The 15,033-nt window shown below is 45.7% G+C and overlaps 1 protein-coding gene and 1 long non-coding RNA gene across 5 annotated transcripts; one reads left to right on the top strand and one right to left on the bottom strand.

Annotated features, from left to right (window-relative positions):
* Positions 1 to 824: 824 nt before the first annotated feature.
* Positions 825 to 14,153, top strand: LOC309330393 (arylacetamide deacetylase-like 4). Of its 4 annotated transcripts, none has more exons than XM_081842000.1 (5): positions 825 to 1,085; positions 3,104 to 3,217; positions 4,568 to 4,711; positions 6,254 to 6,317; positions 13,270 to 14,153. In XM_081842000.1, the coding sequence occupies exons 3-5, from the start codon at positions 4,585 to 4,587 to the stop codon at positions 14,042 to 14,044; spliced, it is 966 nt and encodes a 321-aa protein (XP_081698126.1). In that variant the 5' UTR covers positions 825 to 1,085; positions 3,104 to 3,217; positions 4,568 to 4,584; the 3' UTR covers positions 14,045 to 14,153. The 4 variants fall into 4 exon arrangements, with proteins under 4 accessions (XP_081698126.1, XP_081698125.1, XP_081698124.1 ...); XM_081841998.1 differs by having other exon boundaries at positions 855 to 1,085; positions 4,495 to 4,711; XM_081841999.1 differs by lacking the exon at positions 3,104 to 3,217 and having other exon boundaries at positions 851 to 1,085.
* On the bottom strand, positions 14,022 to 14,695 carry LOC309330494. Its single transcript, XR_014151443.1, has 2 exons — positions 14,301 to 14,695; positions 14,022 to 14,156 (listed from the first exon to the last, which is right to left on the bottom strand). It is a non-coding gene; the product is annotated as an uncharacterized lncRNA (long non-coding RNA).
* Between the last annotated feature and the right edge of the window lie 338 nt (positions 14,696 to 15,033).

Genomic DNA, 15,033 nt, shown 5'->3' with positions numbered 1-15,033 from the left:
CCTCCACCCTATGGCGTCATGGCATTAGGTGCTGGCCTGCAGCATTATCTTGAGGACAAATCAACACTTGCAACCTTCCATTTGGCTTACTGCAACGTGTTGTGCAAGGAGTTGAATTTGGAAATGGGCTGGAAATCTGAGTTAGTGCTAATAACGACTGCCGGGACATTGATTGGCATTGATGGGAGTTTAGGCGAATTCACACCAACGAATATTCACCTGCACCCTGTGTGAGGAATGTTAGAAGTGGGTGTGAGATCCTCAAAATCTGAACAAAATTGGTGAAGCAGCAGAGAGTTTATCGATTACAAAATAACGTATTTGCAAGATCAAGTGTCCAAAAGCAGACACACCCCAAAATAGTGACTGAAGCTTTTATCCCTTATACCCGAGGCAGGTTCCCTCCTGTTTCCCCATTGGCTGGATATGTGCAGGGTTTACAGCCTATCATGTCCACCCAATTAAAATACTAAAATCCCCCCCCCCTTTGTTGCCATCTCCCATTACTTGGAATTTGATGACCATTCCTCCTAATTTCTTTCCTCCTTCTTTGGTCTGTGTTCCTATGCTTTTACACATTGACTCAAGCAATAAAGCCACATACTGATAACCCCTAGGCATAAGCAAGCTCTATATTTGCTGACGCATGCATCCATTTCAGCTGTCAGCCAACCTGTTTTTGGGCATTCTAACCACGAGTCATTCTAAAGATAAGCTGTTAAGCAAGTCTATGGTTAGCCTGCACAATATTACCACATTCCTAAACCATTTGTTTTCTTCTCAGTTGAGGGATTAAGTGGGTTGGCCGAGGATGTCCTCTTGCAGGTGACACAGACTGTTCTTGTATAAAAGCCACCAGCATTGTCTAAGGCAAAGTCCTTGTCTCTGTGCCTCCGAGTTGAAGGGAAATGGCATTTGGTGGAACTCTGTGGATGCTGATATTATATACAACTATTTTCATTCATTTCTTGCTGTTAGTGTGGGGAGTTTCTTATACTCTTGCCAGGACCCACGTGCCTCGAGGAATCAGCCGTCCTGCACCATTGATACTTTTAAATCTCTTAGTGGGATATGGATTTGTACTGGTAAGTTTATTTTACATATATTACAGGGATGAAGCGACACCTCTATAAAAAGGGCTGCAACATTTGAAATATTTTAGTTTAGAGAAAAGGCAAGTAAGAGGCGACGTGATAGAAATGCTTAAGATTATGGAGAAAATAGAGAGAGAAAGGTTTTCCTTCGTCTCTCACAACACTAGAACTTGTAGACAACCCAATGAAGCTGAATGTTGGAAGATTCAGGACAGATAGAAGAAAGGACTTCTTCACACATAATATATTCAATCCATGGAAGTCACTCTCACAAGAGGCAGTGATGGCTGCCAAGTTGAATAGCTTCCAACGAGAAATAGAGAAATTCATGGAGGCAATAGCTATGGATGCTTATTAACCAGCTCTGGCTCTAGAGATGGAGGCAGCAATGCTTCTGAACACCAGTTACTGGAGAACACAGGAGGGGAGAGGGCTCCTGTGCTTGGGTCCGGGTTTGTGGGTTTCCCATTGGGGCACCTGGTTGACAACTGCGAGATGCTGGACTAGATGGGCCATTGTCCTAATCCAGCAGACTCTGCTTTGAGGCGTTCCCAAAGTAAAGGAAGGATTGAACTCTGATTATGAAAATACACACAGAGGCTTGAACCAGCAAGACTGGTTGCGTATAATAATAATTCCTGTCCACCCTCCAGCCCAGGTTGTTTTATTCACAAAAGAACTTTTGTCAGCGTGTTTGGAAGAACCAATCAGATTTCCTCTGAGCATTTCAACAAACCCCATGTGGGGACAAAGTTAACCTACAAAAACTAATTACCGTTAGCATGCATATTTCTGGGGTAAACAAAACAGAACTACAAAGGAGTGCATCCAGCAACCCCGGAAGTCACAAACAAGCAATATACATGATAAGAAGGAGGCCAGGAGGACAGGGATCATTATCACCTTCATGTGAGATCTATTTCCCAGCCCTAAGATTAACATCTTAAAATTAACATATCAGAAAAGCTACATCAAAAGAACCTGCCCACTATCTTTCACAGCCCAGGATGCATGCCTGGCATAGCTGTCAACTTTCAGATTTGAAAATAAGGGATCAGCAGCCGGAATAAGGGATTACAGGTCCCAAAGTAAAGAGCTCAGATAATCTGTAGGTGGGCTTTTGCCCTTGCAAACAATCGGGGCACCCTCTTTTCATGTTTCAGTCATTTTGTAATGTACTGCCACCCAGTGGCCTTCCTGGCAAATTGCATCAGGTAATTCAGAGGTGGATCCCAACATAACCTTTCCTTGCTTCTCTCTCTCTTTTTTTTTGGGGGGGGGGAAATAATTTTTATTAACAGTCCAATCAAATCACATTAATTCCAAATCACATTAGTTCCAAATTATACAGCCAAATTTTTAAAATTTTATTGGGGGTACCCATACTTTGCGCTCCGAAAGGGATCCAAACATCGCTCTTGCTGCTGCTTTAATTTCACAATTCTATCCAGTTCTGTCCAGATAGTCTCCTTATTATTTTCCTCATCTTTTTATTGTAATCATATATTCCTTTCTTTACGATCTCTGATAATCTTCACAAGCGGGTTGAAAACAAACATATCCTGTGTGGATTTTACACTCTCCAGGAGCCATATCACATAAAGGACAGCCGCCATTTCCACACCTCCATAAAAAACATTCATACAGTCTGTCCGTGATTTCCACCGGCCTGCGAATCTGTATCTCAGGGGGCCCTGCCGGGTCAAATTCACATTCTGATAACCATACATTCACATTCCGATGACCACGGTCCTCCTCCCCCCGTCCTCCTGTGGGCAGGCCGACTTGACGAATCTCCATTTGAAACTGCGTCACAAAGCTTTCCTTCCATTCCCGATATTCCCACCAGCCTCTCTTTGATCAATAATTCATTTCCACACAGCTTTTAATCTCCAGTTTGTGATTAGTAATTTGCAACGATTCTTTCTCTCTGGGAGGGAGGATTATTGGGTACTCACATAAGAAAAAAGAAAAGAAAAGTTTTTTCCTCCCCCCCCTTTCCATTTCAGTCTGACATACCAATCTTTTAATGATGAGTCTTCACTTGATTTATTGTCCAGCCCGTCGCTCCGCACACAGAGATCCCATTAATCTTCAGTCTTTACACCCGATCTTCACTTGAAGTATGTGCATTTGCTTCTTTATCCAATTATATATTTTGAAGTAATGCAAACCAGTGCACGATCAGAGACAGCGTCCGGGAGAGCGGCCCCACCCGAGGGCTTTGTGCCAAGTGCCCGGTCACCCCCTTCTTTCGAATCCGGGGGTGAATTATGGGCACAGCTGGCAAGGCAGTCCCCCCCATTCCCTTGGGGGGGGGCAAGGGAGGCTGCATACTCCCATGTCAGCCTCTTAATTGCCTCGTGTTGGTCGGCGAGATGTTATTGTCGGCCATCTTCCAATGCGCCCCCTGGTGGCCCCCCACCTTTCCTTGCTTCTCATTCCGCCCCCCTGACCGTTGCTTGGTAAGTGCTGCAGTTACTTTCCATAAGCAGACCTTTCTCCTTTCCTCAGACCAGCTCCGCCAGGGCTGTTGCTCACTTCCAAGCCTCAATATTACCACACCGTCACCTCTCCGCTGGGAAGCGCTGAGCAAAGGCGAGTCCCCAGGCAACATGGCCGATTTGATCGGCACAAGGCATGCAAGCTCCATCCCCCAGTCGTTCTTAGACTCCTTATTGGGTGAGCAACGCAACCAAGCAACACAGTTGGAGCCTCCCTCCTCCCTGGCTGGCAGGGAGGGAGGGAGAGGAGCTGCTTCCTTTGAAACCTGGGAAATTTAAGGGACATCATCAATCCAGGACAGCAGCGGGAAACGGCGCTGGGATAAGGGAGTTTCCTGCCAAATAAGGGACGGTTGACAGCTGTGATGCCTGGCAAAGCAACTGGCAGCTGGGCTGTGTACGCAAGCAGAGAGAAATGGACAGTAGAAGAAATGGCCAGAGATGCAGAGGGTTGTGGGATTTGATCAGAAATTACTGTCAATGAATTAAACCCAATCAACACCATGCTTTCACATCTGACACAATGGCTTGAGGCATATTTTATAATTCCTCATAGTAATCCCATCTGATCCCCACACTCTGGATATTTGTACTCCTACACTACTTAGGTTCTTATGCACTCCAGTGGATTTATCCTGAGTAGTACTAGCACTGAACACCCCCAATTTGTGTTGCATCTTAAGGTTTGAAATAACAGGAAGCATACTAGGAAAGGGGAGTGGGCAGGGGCTTCACTTCTGGGCTGCTCAAAGAGAATAATTTTCCATCCCAAGAGGAAGGAAAGGAGAAACAGCGCAGTCATCTCCCATGCACGGTTTCTGTTCCATAGGCAATACATATATGCAATACATAGATCTAATGCTGATTTAAAATGCTAAATGGTTTGGTTTAAACAGGGAGGAATTCTGCAAAAACTGGGCATCTGCCATAGATATTCCATACTCAGGATCCTAAATCTACTCATTCCAGAAGTGAAGGACCCAAAAATGATCACAAGGGATCTGGTTTTTGATGGGGTGCCTGTGAGGCTGTACTGGCCCAAGACATCACCTGCTGGGAACAGGAAAGGAATCATCTTTCTTCATGGAGGGGTGGCACTGTTTGCAAGCATCCGTAAGTTCTTTGAAATGTTTTTGAAATGGTTCACTTTGTTGTTTGTGGAGAATTTGGGGTGATACTTTAATGTAAAGGTCACGAAATGTTTGCTATGGAGGGGTGGAGGTGGTTTGTGTTGCCTCTGGGTTTTTATTTTTATTTGTATGAATACTGCTACAAAAGTTGGGTACCACCTCCACGCTCTGCCAAACCAGTAGTATGGGATGATGAGAATTGTAGTTTAAGAACAGTTGGAGACCCAAGCTTGGAAAACACTGCTCTAAAGACATTCTTTTCCTGAAAACTCAAACCCCCCCCCATTGCCACGAGTCTGACAACCTCTTTCTGCTCAGGCCCAAGAATTCCTCACATATGTGCCACCAACCCTTTTGTCATGTTAAGGCCTCTATCCAAGTGAGGCACTGACTTGGAAAGTGTTTTTTCCGCTGGCCTCCAATCTTCCCTTCAATACTCCAAATCAGGCATAGGCAAACTCTGGCCCTCCAGATGTTTGGGACTACAATTCCCATATCCCTAGCTAACAGGACCAGTGATCAGGGAGAATGAGAATTGTAGTCCCAAACATCTGGAGGGCTGGAGTTTGCCTATGCCTGCTCCAAATAATAATCAAAATCCTACAACTTATTAATTTCTAAGGTTTAGGGTGGTCTCCCCCCAAATCTATAACAATATAAAGAATAACAACAAACAATGTCAATAACCTGTACCTACACACAGTTTAAAAGGCCGTCTATTGGTTAATTAGCCAAAGGCACCTGACGATATGAAACGAAGGCGCTAGGTGAGTCTCCGGGGGAGAGCATTCCACAAACAGGGAGCCACAACAGTTCTGGGCTTGGGCCCAGAAACAAATTGGCAGCCAATGCAGTCACACCAGGATTGGCATTATATGCTCAAACCACGGTGGGCAACCTGGCTGCTGAATTCTGCACCAGCTGAAGTTTCTGAACTGTAGGCAGCTTAACATGGCAGGATGGGATTGTGTGGTAGGAAAACAGGGCTGAGCCTTCCTGTTCCAGAGATGTCTGGTTCTGTATTAATTCCTAATGTCAAGGTCAATGAAAAATGCCAAAGAAGGTATTTGTGCTTCGTACTTCAATGGACTTCTATGAAAGGTCTTCCAGAGATGGTCAGAATTAATTTGAAAGAAGCCCAAAAATGTGGTCTGAGGTTTGTTTGGCCCTGTTCTGACTTATTCACATATTTACACATTCATTCTGCATGGAGGGAGTCCATGGTCATCTCAAGCAGGGCTTGTTCCCCCAGCTGTGCAGCACTGGAGTCAAAGGCATCTTTCCCAGCCAGCCTTTAGCTAGCCAGTCCAAAATGGATCCCAGTCTTTGTTCTTCCTAGCACAACTTGCTTTAAAAGTATGGATTTTTTGGTTCTCTTCTGAGTTTTACCCATTGAAACTGTTGATCAGGAGGGAACAAAATGTACATAATGGTTTTCAACTAGTGATGCCCCATTTATAAAGGGTTCAGTTCAGCTTAGTTGTTGCCAAAGGAGACTCGTTAAAGGTTGTGTGCCTTTTTCCAGGAACTTCTGAAAGGATCTGCCATTCGCTTGCCCACGGAACCGACTCAGTGGTTATGTGTGTTGAGTAAGTATCTTCACGCTTCAGTTTCTAACCCTTCCACATGAGCCCAGAAAACGGCTGATTTTGCCAACATCGTGAATTTGCCAACCTTTAGAATGGGTGTTCACCTTTGTATTTTGATTTTTATGCCTTTGGACCCAGTCCCTCTGGCTTTAAGCATAAGATGCTGGATCAGGCCAAAGGGGGCCCAACTGTTGGAATTCTGCCTCGGTCAGAGGAATGTGCCTACCTCTCCAGGCACCGGCTGAATTCCTTTTGACCTCCCCCTGCGACTCCCGGCAGGTAAACAGGCGAGGTCTGTATCGGCGATTTTTCCCAGACTGTGAGAAAAACACACCATTGCTTCTCTCTCCTCCCTGTTACCCCAGGGAGGGGAATCAGACTCAGACAGAAATGTATCTACATGTCTTTATTTCTGTCTTTAGCAGCCATACAGATAAAGATGTCTGCACTCTTTAACAACAACAGAGAGAGAGAAAAACCTCCACCCTTGTACATCCTGTACAGGTCATATGACACACACTGAGCTAACATCCGGTGCTCAATACGGAGAATGGACTGCCCCTTTCTTGCCATGGTAACAGTCACAAACATCCTGTCTGGCTTTCCAGCCACCTGCAGCTGGCTTAGCTGCTTCTTGCTTCTGCATTGCTTCTTTATGGTAACATCCTCCCCCTAAAGAATCAATGCATGCAGCGTGCAATGCATGTTCCAGAGAAGAAAACAAACAGTTGTTATATGTATAACATTCCCCTGTTGTTTCAGTTCCACCCTTGGAACTACCCGCCATTGGTTTCACCAATGTACCTCTCTGGTTGTGTGACTTCCAAGGAATGAGTGCATCTGCATTACCTTGGTTAGCAACTCTCTGTTGTGCCTTTGTCTCTGACCCAGACACAGCTTCAATTTGACCTTGGTCGTTTACAACAGCAACACATGCAATAGCTAGGTTGGCAAACTCTTTTGAATACCTCTTGGGTGCTACACCCTTCGTTGCTCTCTCAGACCTACGTAAGAGGTGCTGCTCTTCTCTGCTTTCTGGTTCAGCCTCTGAACTCTCTGGAGAACCAGTACTAAGCGTAATCAGTGGTTCATCCTCCTCTTCTGAGGGTCTAGTCATTATGTGAGATTTCCTCTCAATGACTGTTGTCAGGGTTTTAGGGAGAGAGGAGACAGAGAGCGAGGGCGAGGAGGAAGAGGACGACAACGAGCCGAGGTTGTCCCAAAGTCCGTCTAGCGAATCAGAGGATTCCCAGAAGGGAGCCCCCCTGGTCAGGCCAAGGGGCAATAGAGAGGGAAGCAGTCAGAAAGAGGGGAACGAAGAGGGAATCCCCAGTGGGAGTGGCAAAGCGGGACCAGCTCCCCCGTCGGAACGGAGTGGAGGGGGGGAGTTGCCAGTGTGTCAGAAAGAGCAGGACAGGAAGGAGGAAGGGGGAGGAGTTCGGAGCAAGACGTCCTGCCTGAAAGGGAGGAGTGTAGTACCGAGAGCAGCGTAACTGTAGAAAGGAAGGTCAGAGGCAACGTACGCGCGCCAAGTTCAAATATAGAGGCGCGCGGAAATGAGGAGAGCTCTGAGGAGGAGCCTGGTGCCAAAGCACGAAGGAGGGGGGAGCAGGCGGGAGAAGACTCAGCCTCTGGGGAGTCCCGGAAAGAGGGAAGACAGGGGGGCAGGAAGACCCTGCGGAAAAGGAAAGAGAGGAAAAGGTGGAGCAGTACAAGTCTCTTAAATTGGTGCAGGGGAGGGACGGACTCAGAGGGGACTTCTAACATCTAAGGGTAACAGATGCGGAGCCACGGAGTTGGGATGTAATGGCTACAATGATCTTCAATAAATCCTTTTGTACATAACTTGGACTGGACTTAGGTCTCTTGTGAGCTGGGACCTCGGGTGGCTCTGACAACTGTGACAACTGAGCTGTCTGAGCTATCGCTGTCATCTTCAGTACTACTGAATTCAATAAAATCAACATCATCATCATCATCTGAATCATCATCTCCTGTGGGAAATGTGTGAACAATCACTCTCTCCTGTTCAGGAGCACTCTCTAGAAATTTTGTGAGAATCACCTGACCAGATTCAGACAAAATTACTCTGTAGAGACCCTTTTCATAACCCATAAAAATGCCTCTGGCATTCTTTACTCCACCCGGAGCTTCTGTCCTCACATGAGACCCAAAAACCTTGAAATGGGCTACAGAAGGTTTTCTATGGAACAGTTTCTCAAAAGGAGAACTTCCCAACTCTTTTTGAAAACTTTCTCAACCACGTATAACAAAACGACATTAGCGACTCAGCCCAGTACTCATGTGGCAGATGTGAACTTAGCAATTGCGCCTCCATTCCCTTTTGCAATTCTTTGTTCACCCTAACACAGACACATCTCTTCCATGCTTCTTCGGAAGCAGCAATTTTGTGTCTTATCCCTTTCTTCTGCAGGAACCTCTGGAAATCCTGTAAGAGAAAAATTGGCTTCTCATCTGTGCAAAGACAAGCAATCTTAGCATCATGCATATTTTTAACCTTGTCACAAAACTCTTTAAACCTTTCTAAGGCGTCTTTTGGTTTCTCCAAAAGATAAATCCAGACAAAACCTGTGAAAGGATCAACACATATTAGGTAATATTTTGCATTGCCTCTAGATGGTGCTAGAGGACCAATCACATCAGCATACACCCGCTGAAATGCCCTGTCGACCCTCGAGGTGACCTGTTTGGCGTTCTTCTTGGTTACACCTGCAAAAGAAATCATGTTAGAATTACATTTCATGTAATCACTTTGATCAAAAGTCAACAAATACAGTCCATCTTTCTCTTTGACAGAAAGATACAACTCTCCATCTTTGTAGATCTCGCAGCTCTCATCATCATAGGACAGTTTTAGTCCCTTCTTAGCAATCTGCGATACGCTGAGCAGATTGTACTTCAACCCTGGAACCAAATAAACATTGTTTATAGTCAAGTTCAGACTTTCAAGATACACAGTCCCAATTCCGGTGGCTTCCAGCTCTTGACCGTTGGCCTGTTGTACAGCGAAGCTTTGCTTCTTAAACGTCGAAAACAAATCCCTGCGTGCTGTCATGTGACAGGTACAACCCGTGTCTAGAACAAAAGAGTTCCCCACTTCTGGTGTGGCTTTTAGCGACATCAAAGCCTTTGCAGGCTTCGCCTGTGACTTGGTATGACTTTTGCCTGACGCCTCAGACTTCGTAGAGCTTCCCTTGACTCCTTTGTGCTGACGTGGCTTCTTACAGTTCCGCTGAAGATGCCCAGTTTGTCCACAATTGTTGCATCGGACAACGTTCAAAGCTACAGCATTTTCTCCAGTAGCAATAGCAGTGGGGGTGTTAGAACTCCATTCTTCCCTCCCCTTGTCCTTCACCTCCAGTGCAGCAAGTCTGTCATGTTCATTAAGAACCACGGCAAAGACCCTCTCCGAGGTCAAATCATTCGCCGGAAGAGACCCAAGCTGACTGGCAATGGTTTTGTAAGTCCGATTCAGGCTGTTTATCACCATGAAGCAAAACACTTCCTCCTGCAGACGGAAATTGCGTTCCACCATCTGTTGGCGCAGATATTTCATTTCCGTCAGGTGCGCTTGAACATCTCCATCAGGCGCAAGCCTCAGATTGGTCAGCTTTTCAAAATACAGCAACGCTGAAGAACCTGCATCTCTCTGATGTGTCCTTCTCAGTGTGTCCCAAACCTCTCGTGCGTACTGTAAATCCTGTATATGCACAAGCTGAGAGTCTGACACACACAGAATTATAGCCGTCCTCGCCTTCACATCCTGTGACTCCCAAGCACGCGTTGGTGCTGCAGGGATGGGGTTCTCAATCACCCCAAACAGTCTCTGATTCTGCAGCAGGGCCTTCATCTTAATAGACCAAGATGAATAATTGTCATTGGTCAGGAGGGGTGGAGAAGGCAGGGCTCCCCCCTTCTTGGCATCCATTTTGAGTCCTTTGACTTTAACTCTTACTCACAAGCCGCTAAAATCCAATAGCTGGTTTGTTTACGCTCTTGTGCACCTGGCAGCTCTAACACTGGCTGCGTTGGAAAGTCCCTTCCAAGAGTTCGTGAGATACTAATCAAAACAAAACGTTGTTTTTGCCTCTCTTAGGCATAGCCTGACAGTCCAGCCCACTTCTGTAGCTTTCCACCACACTGACGGGCGTTGCTTAGCAACTGTGCATTCCTTCTTGTACAGGAAACCACAAGAATTTCTGGAATGCAGGCCTCTTCTCACTCGGAGCTGTTTTTCCCAAACACTGCTCCCGTGAAGCAGAGAATGAATCAATCTGCATTCACACTTTTAAGCCCGAAAATCTCATACCTTGGGCTCCGTGGCTTGGCTGTCAGCTTCGTCTGTTCAGCTTCTGGCTGCAGAGGATCAGCCCCTCACTTCAGGCTTCCATGGAGCGATGAAAACAGCAGCTCTGCTACTATTTTTGCAGAGGTCGATGGATCGAAGAAACCAGCAGCTCTGCTACCACTGTTGGAATTCTGCCTCGGTCAGAGGAATGTGCCTACCTCTCCAGGCACCGGCTGAATTCCTTTTGACCTCCCCCTGCGACTCCCGGCAGGTAAACAGGCGAGGTCTGTATCGGCGATTTTTCCCAGACTGTGAGAAAAACACACCATTGCTTCTCTCTCCTCCCTGTTACCCCAGGGAGGGGAATCAGACTCAGACAGAAATGTATCTACATGTCTTTATTTCTGTCTTTAGCAGCCATACAGATAAAGATGTCTGCACTCTTTAACAACAACAGAGAGAGAGAAAAACCTCCACCCTTGTACATCCTGTACAGGTCATATGACACACACTGAGCTAACATCCGGTGCTCAATATGGAGAATGGACTGCCCCTTTCTTGCCATGGTAACAGTCACAAACATCCTGTCTGGCTTTCCAGCCACCTGCAGCTGGCTTAGCTGCTTCTTGCTTCTGCATTGCTTCTTTATGGTAACACCAACATCCTGTTCTCACGGTGGCCAACCAAATATCCCAATGAAAAGCCCACAAGCTGGACCCAGACACAGGAGCACTGCTCCCAGTTGCAATGTACATCATCTGGTATTTAGAAGCATTACTGCCTGTGATAGTGGAGATGGCCCATCCGCCTTGTGACTAGTATTCATGGATAACCTTATCCACCATGAGAGGCTAATATGGCTTCTCACTCTATGCTAGTTCTATCTGTTGCAAGTATCTCTATCCTGCCTTTCAGGACAAAACTCCTTCCAAGGCATCATATAAGGAACGTTAAACTACTCTTACATAAAACTAGATAAATGTTTTTGTCCCTCTCTCTTAACTCTAGAACATGTGGCCATTCAATGAAGCTGAATGCTAGAAGATTCACCTAAAAGAAAGTACTTCTTTACGCAGTGTGTAGTTAAGCTGTGGAACTCGTTCCCTCAGGAGGCAATGATGGCCTCCAACTTGGGTGGCTTTAAAAGAGGATTAAACAAATGCACACGGTATAAGACTACCAGTGGCTACTAGCCATGATGGCTATAGCCTGCCTTTGCAGGTGGAGACAGTGTCCTTCTGAATGCCAGTTGTTGGAAGCTGTGGGAGGGAAGAGTACCACAGGACTCATGTTCTGATTGTGAGTTTCTCCAATGATTGACCACTGGCCACTGAGAACAGGATGTGAACTAGCATTATATTATCATGGAAAACCTCAGGCACTGGGGCTCAATGCTCCACTCCAGGCCTCTTCAGTTCTCCCTGAAGAGCCAGTGTGGTGTAGTGGTTAAGAGCGGTGGACTCGTAATCTGGGGAACCGGGTTCGCGTCTCCGCTCCTCCACATGCAGCTGCTGGGTGACCTTGGGCCAGTCACACTTCTGTGAAGTCTCTCAGCCCCACTCACCCCACAGAGTGTTTGTTGTGGGGGAGGAAGGGAAAGGAGAATGTTAGCCGCTTTGAGACTACTTAAAGGTAAAGGTACAGGTACCCCTGCCCGTACGGGCCAGTTGTGACTGACTCTAGGGATGGGCGCTCATCTCACTTAAGAGGCCAGGAGCCGGCGCCATCCGAAGATGCTTCCGGGTCACGTGGCCAGCGTGATGAAGCTGCACTGATGAGCCAGCACCAGTGCCGCACACGGAAACGCCGTTTACCATATTTTTTGCTCTATGAGACTCACTTTTTCCCTCCTAAAAAGTAAGGGGAAATGTGTGTGCATCTTATGGAGCGAATGCAGGCTGCACAGCTATCCCAGAAGCCAGAACAGCAAGAGGGATCGCTGCTTTCGCTGCACAGCGATCCCTCTTGTTGTTCTGGCTTCTGAGATTCAGAATATTTTTTTTCTTGTTTTCCTCCTCCAAAAACTAGGTGCGTCTTATGGTCTGGTGCATGTTATAGAGCGAAAAATACGGTACCTTCCTGCTATAAAGTAGTACCTATTTATCTACTTGCACTTTGACGTGCTTTCGAACTGCTAGGTGGGCAGGAGCAGGGACCGAATGACGGGAGCTCACCCCGCTGCGGGGATTTGAACCACCAACCTTACGATCAGCAAGTCCTAGGCACTGAGGTTTTACCCACAGCGCCACCCACATCCCATGAGAAACTGGAGTCTGGTCCTTCTACAGGTTGGGAAAAGCAGGGTAGGGGGTAGTGATAAAGCAGGATATAAAATCCAAACTCCTCTTCTTCCCTCTGAAATCACCGCAGACCCCCACCTCTGCACCACTGCCCCTCTTTTTCACCCTCCTTGAGTGGCATCTGCCTGACTAGAATTTGTCTTGCTTGCATGAAGGCAGGGGTGCCAACCTGAGTAAATATTGCCCCCCCCCCCGGTAAGTCCCATATTGCATAAATGGAGCACATAACCATTTGAATGGAAATGTCAATCAGCTTAGGGGGACCAGCCTCCTTGGGGGTGCTGAAGGTACCTCTGCCCCAAGTATGATGTCAAATGTTGATGATATCTTGTTTTTTCTTTAGATTTCGTTTAGCTCCTGAGCATCCGTATCCAGTCCCTGTACAGGACTGTTTAACTGCTGTAATACATTTTATGAAAAATGCAAAGGAATACGGAGTGGACCCCAACTGCATTGCCATTGTTGGGGAGAGTAGTGGAGGCACATATGCTGCAGCCATTTGCCAAGAACTGGTGACCAGAGAGGACCTCCCAAGAGTGCGAGCTCAGGTCCTCATTTACCCATTCCTCCAAGGAATGGACTTCAATTTGCCATCCTATCAGCAAAACCATTCAGTTCCTCCCTTGTTCCAGAAAAGAGCTGTCAGTCTTGGTTTGACATATCTCACTGGGAAGACAATGAATGTAGATGGAGTTCTGAAAGGCGCCCATATCCCTCCTGATTTGAGAGAGAAATACCAAAAATGGATCAGTGCTGATACCATTCCAGAAGAATTTAAAGCTAGGGGCTATGTTCCTGTAGACCCTGCTCCATTTTCAGAAGAACTTTATGAACAAGTTAAAAGAGGTTATGAGACAATGTTTGCCCCCCTTCACGCAGAGGATGACATAATCCGCCAGCTCCCAGAGACTTTCATTCTAACCTGTGAATATGATGTTCTCCGGGATGATGGGCTGTTGTATAAGAAGCGGCTAGAGGACCACGGTGTGCCAGTGACATGGTATCATGTTCAAGATGGATTTCATGCAATAATGGCCATGGCTGGTTTGAAGGCAATTGAATATCCGAGCACACAGAAATGTTTGCAGAATGTAATACAGTTCTTAAAAGGTTTATAGAAATGAATGACATTCTTTGTCTTCCTATGGCAGTCTTCCCCTTCTGTGGAGGGAAATATCGTTCCTCATTGTGCCAATCCTGAAGTAAAAAGAAAAACTCTGATCAAAAGTTCTACTCTGTTTAATTTATTAAAATCACCATGGGCTCTGAAGTAAAAAGCAAAGCCCTACTGGATCAAGCCATTGGCTCACTTCATGCAGCATCTTGTTCTCTTTATGTTACATATTTTTTAAATTAAATTTCATACAATTTAACAAATTCAATTCAGTTTCAATACAATATTCCCTCAACATTTTGACTCCTCATCCTTACTTCCATGATGTTTCTGTTCAAATCCTTTGTCTACTAAATGTAATACTCATTTCTATAACAAATGTCCAACATTAGATTCCTTTATCATTCTCCTTCCTTTGCTTATATTTCCAGTCCAGCCTGTGTTTTCATTTGACTATAATATTTTCTCAGATATTCTGAAAAGGATCTCCACTCCTCCATAAGCATTTTGTCTTTTTGGTTTCTTATTTTCGCCTTCTCCATATAGTCCAATAGTTTTAAAGTCCTTCTCCTCTTTTGTTGGAACTTCTTCATCACTTTTTTGTATTGATTTTCCAGATTTTAACCCAATTATAAAAATTATAACAAATTAATACAATTCTAAAAAAATTCCTTCCAGTAGCACCTTAAAGACCAACTGAGTTAGTTCTAGGTATGAGCTTTCGTGTGCATGCACACTTCTTCAGATACACTGAAACAGAAGTCACCGGACCTTTCTATATAGTGAGATGGTGGGGAGGGGTATTACTCAGAAGGGTGGTGGGAATGGGTGATTGGCAGATAGCTGCGATGAGCCTGTTGACGACTCTTAACGACTGCAATAGGTCTAACAGGAAAAAGCAAGGGGTGAGAAGGTGAAAAATGGCTTTGTCATGTATAATGAGATAAGAATCCAATGTCTTTGTTCAAACCAGGTCTCTCCATAGTTTTAAGT

Source organism: Podarcis erhardii, assembly GCF_964252035.2.
Source record: "Podarcis erhardii genome assembly, chromosome: 15".
Lineage (NCBI taxonomy): Eukaryota > Metazoa > Chordata > Lepidosauria > Squamata > Lacertidae > Podarcis > Podarcis erhardii.
This window is presented reverse-complemented; position numbering and strand designations above follow the sequence as displayed.

What these genes read in the sequence shown, in the direction of transcription:
- LOC309330393 (XM_081841997.1), top strand. Translation starts at nt 909, where the DNA reads ATGGCATTTGGTGGAACTCTGTGGATGCTGATATTATATACAACTATT. An exon ending in TGGGATATGGATTTGTACTG is followed by an intron (nt 1,086 to 4,494) that starts GTAAGTTTATTT and finishes TGGTTTAAACAG; the next exon opens with GGAGGAATTCTGCAAAAACT. An exon ending in TCAGTGGTTATGTGTGTTGA is followed by an intron (nt 6,318 to 13,269) that starts GTAAGTATCTTC and finishes TTTTTTCTTTAG; the next exon opens with ATTTCGTTTAGCTCCTGAGC.